The sequence below is a fragment of the Ahaetulla prasina genome, chromosome 6 (genome assembly GCF_028640845.1).
Source record: "Ahaetulla prasina isolate Xishuangbanna chromosome 6, ASM2864084v1, whole genome shotgun sequence".
NCBI lineage: Eukaryota > Metazoa > Chordata > Lepidosauria > Squamata > Colubridae > Ahaetulla > Ahaetulla prasina.
Window position 1 is genome coordinate 79,056,686 of NC_080544.1, and position 13,450 is coordinate 79,070,135.

The following is a 13,450-nucleotide window of genomic DNA, read 5'->3' on the forward strand; positions in this document are numbered from 1 at the left end:
AACAGCTGTAAAAATCAACAATAAAAGCTGGGAGAAGTCAGTCTCCAGAAAGGAGGGGATGGAAGGTTAGAATATTTAATACCATACCTTGATCACATAAACATGGTGGAAACACCACAAATGTTAGCTTGCGTAGGACTAACTTAGTAAATAGAAAATATGATTCCATTTTCTGTATTTGCCATCATCTGGCAAGCCCCTTCATATGCATGTGGTGGGTTTGTCTATGTACATTGAGCTTTTATTTTTTTAAAATAGCTTTTCTATGCTGCATGTGTAACTTGTTTCACAATCTGAAGATGTTAAAAATAGCAATTGATGCAGTAAAAGAAAAACTGCTATTGAGAAAAGTAAAAGCCCTACTCTACACATGGATATCTGTGCCTAATCCTTTGAGCTGTTATCAGTATAGTATCTATTCAGTGCATTGCTGTACATTCTATTTGGAATGTCCTTTGCAATTTGTGAACTTTTTGTGGTTCACCACACACAATAATTTGCTATGTAATTGCATAGTCTATAAGTGCAGCAGTGATTGCCTGCAAACATGTGATAGATGTGTAGTATTTTCAATGCATATGTATTTTTTGCTTGTTACTTGTTAACAATACTCACATATTCTATGTTTATTATCTGATGTGACTTCATATACAGACTCTGTCGCAAGCCATAGTCAAAGTGGTTATCCCAACAGAAAGGTACATGTTTTTCTTTATTATTACTGATCTAAATATAGCGACTATCCCATTTGGAATTTTATATAAATTGTGATGTTGAGGAAAAGTTTAGTCTTGACTGAGCAATGGTTGCTTTGTAGGTGTGAGAATATTAGGATTTACTGTCTATATTAAACTGAATGAACTTGGAATTATTTTAATAGATGGCTACAAAGAGAGCACAGTTTTTCTCAACTTTAGACCTCAAAAATGTTTTAGATTGCATCTTTCATTGTGTCTGGATAGCATACAGGACCATATTACTGTGGGCAGTCACTATAAAGCAGATCTAAAGTTGTCATGTTGTGAAAAAGTAGTCTCGGATGTCAGTAAAAATCAATGGTTTTAGGCTTTCCTGTTAGTTTAATGATCAAAAGGATACATTTATTGCATCAGCATGGGGATATTGAGTAGATTTTAATTATATCCAGAATTACAGTAATACCATCTTTATTATGGGTTATCATGATTTTGATCTTGGCTCATTGGTTGACTTATATGATTGAGGTTTGGATAACAGATCTTTTCTGTAATCTTCTGAAAGCTTTAGCATAGTAATTCATAATTGCTTTATCTTTCTCTAAATTAAGTGGTGAGAGTATTAGGCGTATCAAAGTATGGCAGTTACAATTTTTATAATCAGGATATAATTTAGTCTAATGTAATTGAGGGCCAAAGGAGTACAGCATATATCAGGCAAATCCTTGCTCAGCCAAGCATAAAGCTCTTCTGAAACATAGCAACACAAACACTTGTTTAAAATAAATGAGCACCAAAGATTTCCAAATTCTCTTTGACATTGGCCTTGGTGAACAACACCAGCTGAACTGTCTGCGGCAGCGGGGGACCAGGAAAACATCATGGGATGGATTGGGAAAGTATACAGTTTTTGACCAGACATTGGTACGATCAGCTCCAATTAATGTGGTTTTATTATAACTGAAAGACTTCTTTTTGTTGGCCAAATTAATGTTTTACAAACTATTATCCTTTTGTTTTATGTTGTTTTTTTATCATAAACATTTATAATGTAACCAGGGTATACATTTTGAAGACAGAAATGCAAGCATCTTTTCCATGATGCTTTTTTTTTAAAGAGGAAAGCAATTTTCAGTGCTGAAGTTATGTGATATGACTTATGAGAGCCAGGGGAATTTGTTTGCAAATGTTTCCTTATTTCTGTTGTTGTTTAGGATTGAAAACAAAATCTGTTTCAGAAAAAGAATGTTCTAGTTTTGCTCACTGCAGCATTTTAAGAGTCCAACGATGGAAAATATTTCTCTATATATCAATAAATATATTTGTGAAACACCTATTTAGAAACCTGTTGCTGTGGATGAGAATTCCTGTTGTATTAAATCATTTTATGTCATTTGTGCAATAGTGTCATTACACCAATGAAATAAAATGGTTTCTGTAATCACATCATGTGAATGATGTACATTCTAATTAACAGACAATTGTAAATAACAACTGATTCCCCCCCATTCAGTCTGTTAAATTGACGTTTCACTTTATTGTTGAATTAAAATGGTTTTGATGTTTCAACATACTGACAATATGTTTTGGAAGTCGTGAAAAGAGAGATAAGCCCACTGAGTTGTCCTGTGTCACTATTTAGGATTGTAAATTTAGTGGGCTTAAAAGGAGAGGAGGGAAATTTACCTTTGGAATTCATGAATTTGTTCATGCTGCTTATTTATATCGTGCTTCTTTGCATTATTTATAGACTGCGTTCTGTCAAGATGTTCTGGAGTAAAAATAGGAAAAGAAAAAAAAAAGTAAAAATACCTTAAGATAAAATGCAGAAATAAAATACCTTCGGTTAAGACAATCAGGTTTAAAAAGAAATAAAATAACACATTTTGAGAGTTAGGATCAAACTAAAATAATTCTGCACCTATTTTCTTTTGATGGAGAAGACATTCTTCAAAAAGAATGTTACCACTAAAATGTTTTTTTCTTTTACTTATACAATTGTCATGTCTCATTGGCAGGAAAGGAGAGCTTTAGGTGATTTCATATGTAAGATAAGTAGTCCTTGACGTACAAAGAACTATAATCTTAAAATTCAGAATTGAAAATTAAGTTTGCAGAACCATTTTAAAATACAGTTTCCATGTGATCAAATAATTCCTCTTAGACTTCTGCAGTGACTAAAATGATAATTATTTGTATATTATGAGCATTAATTTGAAGGGTGGTGATAGGAAATTAAGAAATAAGTAGAAGATAACACATTAAAGACTACTTTTAGTAATTAATGTTAGTTTTTAATTGTATAAGGTTAGTCATAGTAATAATTAAAACAGGATTTGTTTTCCATTCAGTGTTTGTATTATACACTAAAAACAAATGTGCATTTTCTCTGGTTCTTGATGTCAAATTTTATGCACACTTGAAGTTCCCGAAACCTTAAGCTTATAAATTTGGGGTTTATACTTGGTTTAGTAGTTACAAAATCCTTTTGAATGTGCTAGAGAACCAGTATTCCTTCAATTTGGTGCATGTAATACAAGAATGAAAGTGGGGTGGGTAAATGGGAATGAGGAGCTTTTATTGTTCTAGTACCTCTTATATGCTATGAAACTTACCTTTGTATACAACTAAGCACTCCAACAAAATGAGCTCTTTTTTTATGTGTGAGGACATATGTGGCATAGATTTTTCATACTTTTTATATAGTACCTTTCCTTTATAAGATCAGGAACTTATTTTTAACTCTGAAAAGCATAAGCTACAGTCTACCTAAGTAGTCTACAATACTACTTTTTAGAAAAAATGCTAAAATAATACTAAGTAGCTAACTATATATGGATCTCCTACTTGCAGTTCTCCGGATTGGGGTTAATGGAACTGCTTCCTAAAATAAATTAACTTAAAGAAGTTCACAGGAGAAAAATACCTTCCTCATTTATGTCTCTCATAAAAGAGGAGTATGTATGTATATATGTGGGAAAGAGTTGCTGGTGGAAAGAGAAATTAACCAACCTGGTTTTAGCTGATCTACTTATCCAGGAATTTTTTCCACCTTACCATCTTTGGTTGAAGAAAGCTCCTTGATCTTCCAGAGCTAGTTTTGGAAGTTTAGTGGTAATGAAAATCTTTTCCTTCTGTGACCTTCTTAATGTTAACTTATCTTTGGATTCAATCAACTTGCTGAAAATCTGATAAATCCCCAACTAATAATCTCTAAATTGAAATGTAGTTTTTATTTTTTTTCTAATGTATAGTTTCAGATATATTAGTGCATTTTGAAATGCTCAATAATGAACACTTTGAATTTCTTAAGTTGTACTCAATAAAGAACAATAAGTATATAGCGTATTCAGAGTTTTGTGAGTCAGGTTAACACTAACGACAGCTTTCTTTTCATCTGTTCTTAATGTTTCCAGAGAAAACTTACTCCCTAATATTGTATTTGTTAAAAAATACATTTATATCATAGTATTATAGGGAGTTCCAGGTGATTCAAGAAGCTGTCAATATAGTTGTCAAAATATTGCAGAAACCAGAATTCGTACCCCACTCTATTTTTGTTGCTCACATTTATACATAATCAAACAACAGGATTTTTAACCAATATTTTAATTTTTAATTTTTTACTGGACTCAAACACAAAGTCTTATCAAATGTTACGAATGTAATTTTGATCATACTGATTTCTATAAAGAAGCAGTTAATATGCTATCTTTTATTGCATGTCATGAGTTGTATTCATATTTATTTATAAGAATTATGAATTACTTCACTCCAGAGGCTCTAAGCATACAAAATAATACAGTTGTCTTGGGTAAAAATAAAGAACCAGTGAGATCTTGTACTGAACAAATAATCTAGGAGTTGTAGGACTACTTTATATTCATGTTAATATTGAAGGCCATTGTCCAAATTTATTTTTGATTATGTAAGGTTAAAATAATTGTATAATTTAAGAATTTGGAGCAATGTTCTTAACTATACAGCAAAAATAATCTTTTTTCATTTATAAATGCCTTAGGTGGTGCATAGCTTGCATAGTGTTAGGTATGAATCAATTTTCCTTTAACTGTGTTGTTGTTGCAGGAACTTGCTTGCATTAATACATCGAATGATAGAATTTGTGGTACGTGAAGGACCTATGTTTGAAGCCATGATCATGAATAGAGAAATCAATAATCCAATGTTCAGGTATTTAATATTTTCATTAGTTCTGTTTGGTATTATATATTATATAATTGTTGAATTGAATTTGTTACGTAGAAAATATTGTAATAAGAGTTACTTCTTATTTTGATTTTGAAATTTTACAATACTTTTTGCCTTACTTTTAGAATGTCTCATTTTTCTATGCAGTTATTTATTTTGATTCTGCTCTGTTTTTTGTTTAGATTTTTATTTGAGAATCAGACTCCAGCTCATGTGTACTACAGGTGGAAGCTTTATTCAATTCTACAGGTAGGAAATGTTTTTACAACTATTTTAGTATTATTAGATTAACTCTGCTTGCTGGACACTGGGGGCTTAAAAAGAAGAGCGGTATCTTAGAAAATTGGAAATACTTTTTTGCAGGTCCAGCACTTGTTTTACCTTATTTAAAATGTTTGTTCTTATTTGTTAGGGTGATGCTCCAACCAAATGGAGGACTGAAGACTTTCGCATGTTTAAAAATGGTTCCTTTTGGAGGCCACCCCCTTTAAATCCATATCTCCATGGGATGTCTGAAGAACAGGAACCTGAAGCATTTGTGGAAGAGCCAAGCAAGAAGGGTGCACTTAAGGAGGAGTAAGCATCTTTAAAGAGCCTAATGTACCTAATTTTTCTCTAGACCTAAAACAGACCATCTACAGTATTCCCCCATATTTAGTAATACCCAATATTCAAATTCCATTATAAGAAGATCTAATTGTATGTTTTCTTTTTGGAGCAGCATTTCATAATCCCTTAACCAACTTTTTTGGTTGCTGACTAAAGATGAAAGAATATGTTCTTAGTTTCAGTAAAATCCATCTAATACCAGATTGTTTTTAATTACTTCGATTCTGAAATATAATATACACAACTCATTTATAAATATAAAGGAAAAGATGTTGCTAAGTGTTCTAAAAATTTGAAACTGAAATTTTAGACAGAGGGACAAATTAGAGGAAATCCTGCGTGGGTTAACACCGCGTAAGAATGATATTGGAGATGCAATGGTTTTCTGTCTTAATAATGCTGAGGCTGCTGAAGAAATAGTGGACTGTATTGCAGAGTCATTATCCATCTTGAAAACGCCACTCCCTAAAAAGGTATGTTTGATCTCTACATCATTTTAATTCTCACTGACATTGAATTAGTATTTATTTAACAACCGCGAAAGGACAATTAACTTATTTTACTAAATCAATATTTTCTTGATTCAACGCTAAAATCTGTTAATGGCCATAACCATACTATTCTAATACAAATTTCAGCCCATTTCATTTTCAGGAAATAACATCACTAATCATTTTTAAAGTTTTAACATTATTTAATTTTTCCAGAGTAGAAAAAATTCTGACAGTTTGGTATATTTGAACTGCACTCGGTACTACATTTTTAGAAAATGATTTTTTTTCTAAGATATCTACTGTATTTATATTGTTTTATACTCCGGTTAATGGGGTAAAATGTTTCTCTTTTAATACAAATGAAATTAGCTGTAGTTAACTTAATTCTATATTTTTTATAGATTGCAAGATTATATTTGGTTTCTGATGTGTTGTACAATTCTTCTGCAAAAGTTGCCAATGCTTCATATTACAGAAAATTGTAAGTATAAAGTTTTAAACTCTTTTGAAAAAAAATACTACCTGTGGGCTTTAAAATTTGCATATACTATTTGGTTGCTCTATAGTGACACTTAACATAAACTGCAGGAATTTATTTTCCTGCTGTAACTTGCAGTTAGAGATATCTAAAGAGTATTATTTTACTATTCTGTTTTCTACATGTATGTGCACATAGAATATGTTTTGATGGATTGAATACAGTTATAAAGCAACTATTGTCAGGGTTCCAAATAATAGATTCATCGCATCTGACTACTATATTCTAGACTCTTAAAACTTATTCATTACTTGACACCATTTTCCAACTCAGGTGTTCAGAGTTTCTTTGCATGGAAACTTGAGGAAATATTTATGTAATTCTCCATTAGCTTGGCTGACTTTCACAGTGCAGTTCTTTATAGTATAAAATGTCTAACATATGAAAACTGTCTTTTCAGTTTTGAGACAAAACTATGTCAGATATATTCTGATCTGAATGCTACCTACCGAACAATACAAGGCCATTTACAGTCTGAAAACTTTAAGGTATGTGCATGGTTATTGTTGACGTGACATGAGCAGAATGTCTCAGTATTTATATAGTTAACAAATTTTCAAGGAGGACATAAAATATATTCAATGTGGCCTACACATACAATAAAATACCAAATACATAATATAAATGGCAAAATAAATATAGGCATCATTTAAAATATTATGTGAAAATTATCTTCACCAGTAACCAAAACATTAATATTGTTGATGCCAGGGCAAACTCTTTGGAGAGAAATTTGGAAGGAGACTGCTACAAATGTGAATTCCCTCATTAGAAAGTTAGATTATAACCTGCTTGAGAAATAATTATAAGAGATAAATACTAAATAAAGAATAAGAATTTTAACATATTTGAAAAGACAGTGGCTTTCTCCAGAAAAATGTTCTAATTTGTTCTAATTCAGTTCTAATTCTGAGGATCTATTTTATACCAAATATTGGTAGCCGTGATGGCGTAGTAGTTAGAATACAGTATTGTAGATAACTCGTTCCACTACCAGGAGTTTGGTCCTCACCGGCTCAAGGTTGACTCAGCCTTCCATCCTTACAAAGTTGGTAAAATGAGGACCCAGATTGTTGGGAGATTGTTGCTGATTTTGTAAACCACTTAGAGTGTACTACAAAGCAAAGCACTATGAAGCGGTATGTAAGTCTAAATGCTATTGCTATTTTCAATTTTCCTAAATTAGTTTTGTTTTGCCCTCAAACTGATTATTAAAGAAGCAATTTATATACACAAAATTACAGTACTTCAGTGGTCTGACTTGATGCTTTCATATTAGGTGAGGAGAAAGATATAAAGTATTCTCTAGACCAAGCTGTATTTAACCATCTTTTTTTAAAATGTTCTCTATTGAAAAAGACATTGAAACTACAAATAGTACAATTAGCATCTCATGGTTTATAATTGTTTTCCAGTCAAAATTAACGAATCCATCAAAGCGGGAGTGATTATGCTGTAAAGGCACATGCTAAATAGATGTATAGCCTTGTATTTATTGTTAAAGTTCTTCTCAATACAAATGACTAGCATTGTTTACTACTTTTAGCAACGGGTAATGACATGCTTCAGAGCATGGGAAGACTGGGCGATTTATCCAGAACCATTTTTGATCAAACTACAGAATATTTTCTTGGGGCTTGTAAATATTATTGAAGAAAAAGAAACAGAGGTAAGTATGAGATAAGACCATTATTGATACTATTGATCTGGAAGCAAACGAGAACCTTAAAGGTAAAGGTAAGGAAGAGGTTTTGGCAGAGGTTTGTACTAGGACTCTAGAATATGAAGGCTTCTATCGGTTCCCAGTTGAAACTCCCCGTTGATTTGAGGTTGCATAAACACATATTTTTCTGTTTATGAATGTTAACATTGTCCATACCTTTGCCTTTGAACTAGCTCATTTACCTGTTACGTATTGGAAATTGCTTGGAACCTGAAGCACGTGCATTGCCTCTTTATCAGTTTTCAGGTGTGTGTTTGGATGTGAGAGGGAGAGAGAATTCTAAAATATCTGAATGTTTGAAATCAGCCTCTCACCTCTTCCATATTACGGGTGCAGTTGGAAAATTAGGATCTTTAAGAGACAGTGTTATGTAGGCATTTGTCTTAGCATTATCCTAAATATATAGAACTTGCTTTGTTAGAGCCAAGATCTTTTTTGGTCTTATAGTCCTCCTGTTTCTTATGGGTACAAAGAGGAACAGTTTGAAGATTGAATTAAAAGTTTTCATTTTGTAATTAAAGTGGAAAATACAAAATACTGTGTGATGCTTAAAATGATTGAATTTCTCTTACCATGAATATATTAGTTGCTGTTTATAGTGTAAATACATGTGTAAAATGTGAAATACAGGAGATGGTCTAATACATTTTTCTGATGTAAATCACAGATACTTAAAAGTATCAGCTATTTAATCTTGTGTGTCTAAGAAAAATTGTAATCAGAATAATTTCTGGGAATTTAAAACTGCATGGATATGAACTAGCTTTGCACAGTGAGGATTAGATTACTCTGTATTAGGTTGGACTCACTTGCACTGCATGTATAGCATCACAGTAATGTATATATTCATGTGTATCTATTTGTAAAATTCAGTCATTTCTTTCATGAGTTTCTTGAGTTGATTTGGGGTTTATAGTGCAGATGTTTTGAAAGGTAGGCACAGAAATTGGTTTTTTTTCCTGTTTGGTATATGAGAAATTGCTTTACACGTGAACTGGCACAAATTAACAGACCTATGTAAGGGTTTTGAACTAAAGCCACAAGCTGAAAAAATTGTATGTGATGAAATGAAGAAGTAAAGACTTGACAAAATACTTTGATTATATTTATCTCAATGTATGTTTTATCCTCAGGAAGTACCTGATGATCTTGATGGAGCTCCCATTGAAGAAGAACTTGATGGTGCTCCACTAGAAGATATGGATGGAATTCCTATTGATGTTGCTCCAATCGATGATCTAGATGGAATCCCTATTAAATCAATTGATGATGATCTTGATGGAGTACCTTGTAAGGAATGTTCTAATTTAGCACAAAGTTAGAAGCATACATCTTATTATAAAATTATATTATATGCAAATGAAATACATAATATTTTCTAATTACAATATTTATTAGATTCAATTTTAATGCAGATAATTGTTGTTAGTTGCGAAGTTGTGCCTGACCTATTGCAACCCCATGGACAATATTCTTCCAGGCCTTCCTGTCCTCTACCATCCTCTGGAGACCATTTAAGCTTTGCTTCAGTGACTCCATCTCTGTCATCCCCTTCTTCTTTTTCCCTCAATCTTTCCCAGCATTAGGCTCTTCTCCAGTGAGTCCTTCCTTCTCATTAGGTGGCCAAAATATTTGAGTTTCATCTTCAGGATCTGGCCTTCTAAAGAGCAGTCAGGGTTGATGTACTCTAGGACTGACCGGTTTGATCCCTTGCAGTCCAAGGGACTTTCAGGAGTCTTCTCCAGCACCAGAGTTCAAAGGCCTCAATTCTTTGGTGCTCAGCCTTCATTATGGTCCAAATTTCACAGCCATACATTGCAACTGGGAAAACGATAGCCTTGACTATACACACTTTTGTTGGCAGGGTGATGTCTCTGCTTTTTAGTATGCTGTCTAGATTTGCCATAGCTTCCCCCTCCCCGGAGCAAGCGTCGTATAGCAAATCAATATAGTAAATAACATAGTTGCTCTGGAGAAAGATTTTTCATGTGGAATTACATTTTAAAAGCATATGAAAATTTATCTAATGCAAAATAATATATATGTTTTAAGAGCTGCCTAGATTTATTAACATTTCAGTTCGTGCAAATACCTGGATTTAAATTTGGAATGGATTTGGATATTAAAATTGGACATGCAGGTCTTTCTAGGTATTGTAATATTTATCTGTGCAAAGAGAGCTAATGGACTTTTTAGTTGACATATTTTTATATGAAGTTTCTATACTTCAGATGAATTCTGCCTGAATTTTCAGAATTTTGAATATGCATGGTGAGATGAAGTTTATCCAGGCAGAAAACCGCCTTGGTAATATTAGATTGGGGTCCCCAACCCCCAGGCTGGGGCCCGAGTACCGGGCAGTGGCTTGTTTGGAACAGGGCCGCAGAAACTGGGCGAGTGCGCACAGCTCCACTTGCACAAACAGTGGGTGAGCAGATGCACGAAGCTTCATATATGTGAACAGTGGGTGCACATGCGCCTCACTTATGCAAATAGAGCTGCATGCACACACACACTCCCCCCCGTTTGTGCAAAACCATTTCCCCCCTCCCCCCCGGCATCCCCCAAAGCCAAAAAGGTTGGAGACTATAGTATTACATCACCTATCTGAATTCCTTCCATCATACCCCAGATTTTCTCTGGATGATTGAGAGTTCCTCCAGAACTGTTTTTGGCAGCATTCTGAATGACCAGGAGAAGGCAAACTAAGAGTGTTTCTGTTGTGGGAGTAAAAGTTTGCTTGTAGAGCATTTAGTGCAACTTATCAGGGGATCAATTCTATTGAAAATGTTGGGCCATGCTTTTCACTAAATATGCTTATACTGTAGATTTCTTCTGCCTTTCAGGGTAATTTGGGGAACATTAAACTTTTTAAATTTGGATTTTCTTATTGAAGTGCTCTAAAATAGAGCATGCTTAGGGTTGTATTACATCATGTTTTGTGTAATTCTTTTATTCAATAGTGGATGGATCTGAAGAATCTAAAAAGAATGAGCCAATATTTAAAGTTGCCCCTTCAAAATGGGAAGCAGTTGACGAATCTGCGCTTGAAGCTCAAGGTTAGTTTCTTTTGTTTGCTGGTATTAAATATTTTCAGCATTTCAGGGCCGGTTTAGCTCACGCTGGTAAAAGCCTGTTATTAAGAACACAGTAGCCTGCAATTACTGCAGGTTCGAGCCCGGCCCAAGGTTGACTCAGCCTTCCATCCTTTATAAGGTAGGTAAAATGAGGACCCAGATTGTTGGGGGGGCAATAAGTTGACTTTGTAAAAATATACAAATAGAATGAGACTATTGCCTTATACACTGTAAGCCGCCCTGAGTCTTCGGAGAAGGGCGGGGTATAAATGTAAACAAAAAAAAAATATATTAATAAAATAGTACGTAGATACCACATATTCTGAGTTAGTGCCATTAAAGTTTAGGAAGTTACAAGAATTTAGAATATCTAGAAATTTCTCTTAAAATGCTTATATATTGACGTTTTAATATAATAATTAATTGTCATCCTAGCGGTAACAACATCTAAATGGGAACTGTTTGACCAGCATGAGGAATCGGAGGAAGAAGAAAATCAGAAGTAAGACCATTTTTCCCTAGTTACTCTATCTTAAGCATAATAAATGGAATAAAAATGTTTTGTGATTTTCATAAAACAATAAGAGTTGCTTGGTTACTTCTGGAGCCCATATAAGGGATAATAGTAGAATCTACATATTTCCTCCAATGTAAAAATACTGAGGTAGGAAGGAGGAAACAAAGAATATCTTATACAATATCTATTGCAACTTTCACATCTTCTAATTGAAACAAAATTAGCAAAACTGTTTCAATTCACGAACACCTGTCAGAATTCATGCAAACATAAATACGTTTTTTTTTAAAAGAAATTTTGATGGCATTAACAAAGTAAAGGTTGAATGAACCTTTGGGTGCCAAAATGGCCATTCTGAAAGGGCAGTAATGGATCAATAAATATAAGGAGTGCATGCACCATGTTGTCCTTGAAGCAAGTTTCATCTTCTATGATGAAGGGATCTTTTCACTGTACATTTGGAAAGAATGTCTCGCTCTAGAAAAGGGAGAAACACTGGATCTTCAGAGTATGCATTCTGGATATATTTCTTAGGTTTCAGCATTGTACATTTGTTCACCAAGCTCACAACATGCCTTTCTGAGCAGGTTTTGAATATGAAAAGTCAATAGGCATAAGATTTTAACACCTTTCTTTATCAGAATTATAGTAGATGCTCTTGGATTTTAGGAAATTTAGACAGGATTTCATATCACTATAGTCCACGATGTCACTAATAGCTCCTAAAAAGTTGTCTAATAGGCTGATAAATTGAAAACATATCCAGGTTAAATTTAAAATAGAGCCTTGAATTATTAAAAGTGTAACGTGCATAATAGTAACTTTAGAATATGATTCTTTTCATTAAATTGTGCTTATCATTAATAGCTGAATATTAAAAATCTTGGATAGAAGAGGGACTCCATTTCTAAGAAACATAAGTTGGATCCAAAAATGCCTTATCCTTTTCATTATCTTTACTCTCCCTTTTTTTGTATGTAGCATGAATTATACATATGGAATTATTTTGAGGTTTACAGCACAGAATCCCCTCTGAATTATCTGAATAATTTTAGGCTGTATAAAATTCTTCTCAAGATGCTCTAGCCTCTCTTTCTCAAAATTTTCAACCTTCTGTGACTGTTTGTGGTATAGGTATTTGTATCCATTCCCACCACTATCACATAACTATAATGAGATTAGGCTAAGAGAGAGATTCAACAGGCTTCATGGTTAAATGGGGATTACAGCCCTTAGTTCAGTTCTCCAATCTTAGTCCAGGTTTCTGCCATTGTACAACATCTTCAGTTCCTCTTATATTTTAAGTAGTTGACATAAGTATGTTCTGATTAAGTCCTATCTCCCGTTCCTTAAATACTGTGACTTATTCTAGGTCTCCGACAGCAAAATGTTGATATTATGTTATTACACTGTATTGCATTTAAAATGTTTGGATTTATAATCTTAACAGATTTTATATGTAATAAGATTTACCTTTTATGCTGTCTAGGTATGAAGAAGAAACATAAAAATACATTCTTTTCCTTGTCCTTTCCTTCTATATATATATTTTTTTAGTTTTTAAAATTGCATATAGATTGTATAATTG

General features: G+C 33.2%; 1 protein-coding gene across 2 annotated transcripts in view; it reads left to right on the plus strand.

Moving 5' to 3' along the window:
• Positions 1 to 13,450, plus strand: part of U2SURP (U2 snRNP associated SURP domain containing) — a 47,583-nt gene that overhangs the window by 24,535 nt on the left and 9,598 nt on the right. The window contains exons 12-22 of one of the 2 annotated variants that reach the window (XM_058187411.1): positions 655 to 698; positions 4,782 to 4,886; positions 5,087 to 5,153; positions 5,317 to 5,480; positions 5,824 to 5,986; positions 6,409 to 6,488; positions 6,946 to 7,033; positions 8,092 to 8,214; positions 9,402 to 9,558; positions 11,232 to 11,327; positions 11,781 to 11,847. In XM_058187411.1, the coding sequence (XP_058043394.1) occupies positions 655 to 698; positions 4,782 to 4,886; positions 5,087 to 5,153; positions 5,317 to 5,480; positions 5,824 to 5,986; positions 6,409 to 6,488; positions 6,946 to 7,033; positions 8,092 to 8,214; positions 9,402 to 9,558; positions 11,232 to 11,327; positions 11,781 to 11,847 (1,154 nt within the window). The remainder of the gene's footprint in view (positions 1 to 654; positions 699 to 4,781; positions 4,887 to 5,086; positions 5,154 to 5,316; positions 5,481 to 5,823; positions 5,987 to 6,408; positions 6,489 to 6,945; positions 7,034 to 8,091; positions 8,215 to 9,401; positions 9,559 to 11,231; positions 11,328 to 11,780; positions 11,848 to 13,450) is intronic. The other variant, XM_058187412.1, reaches the window with a different exon arrangement.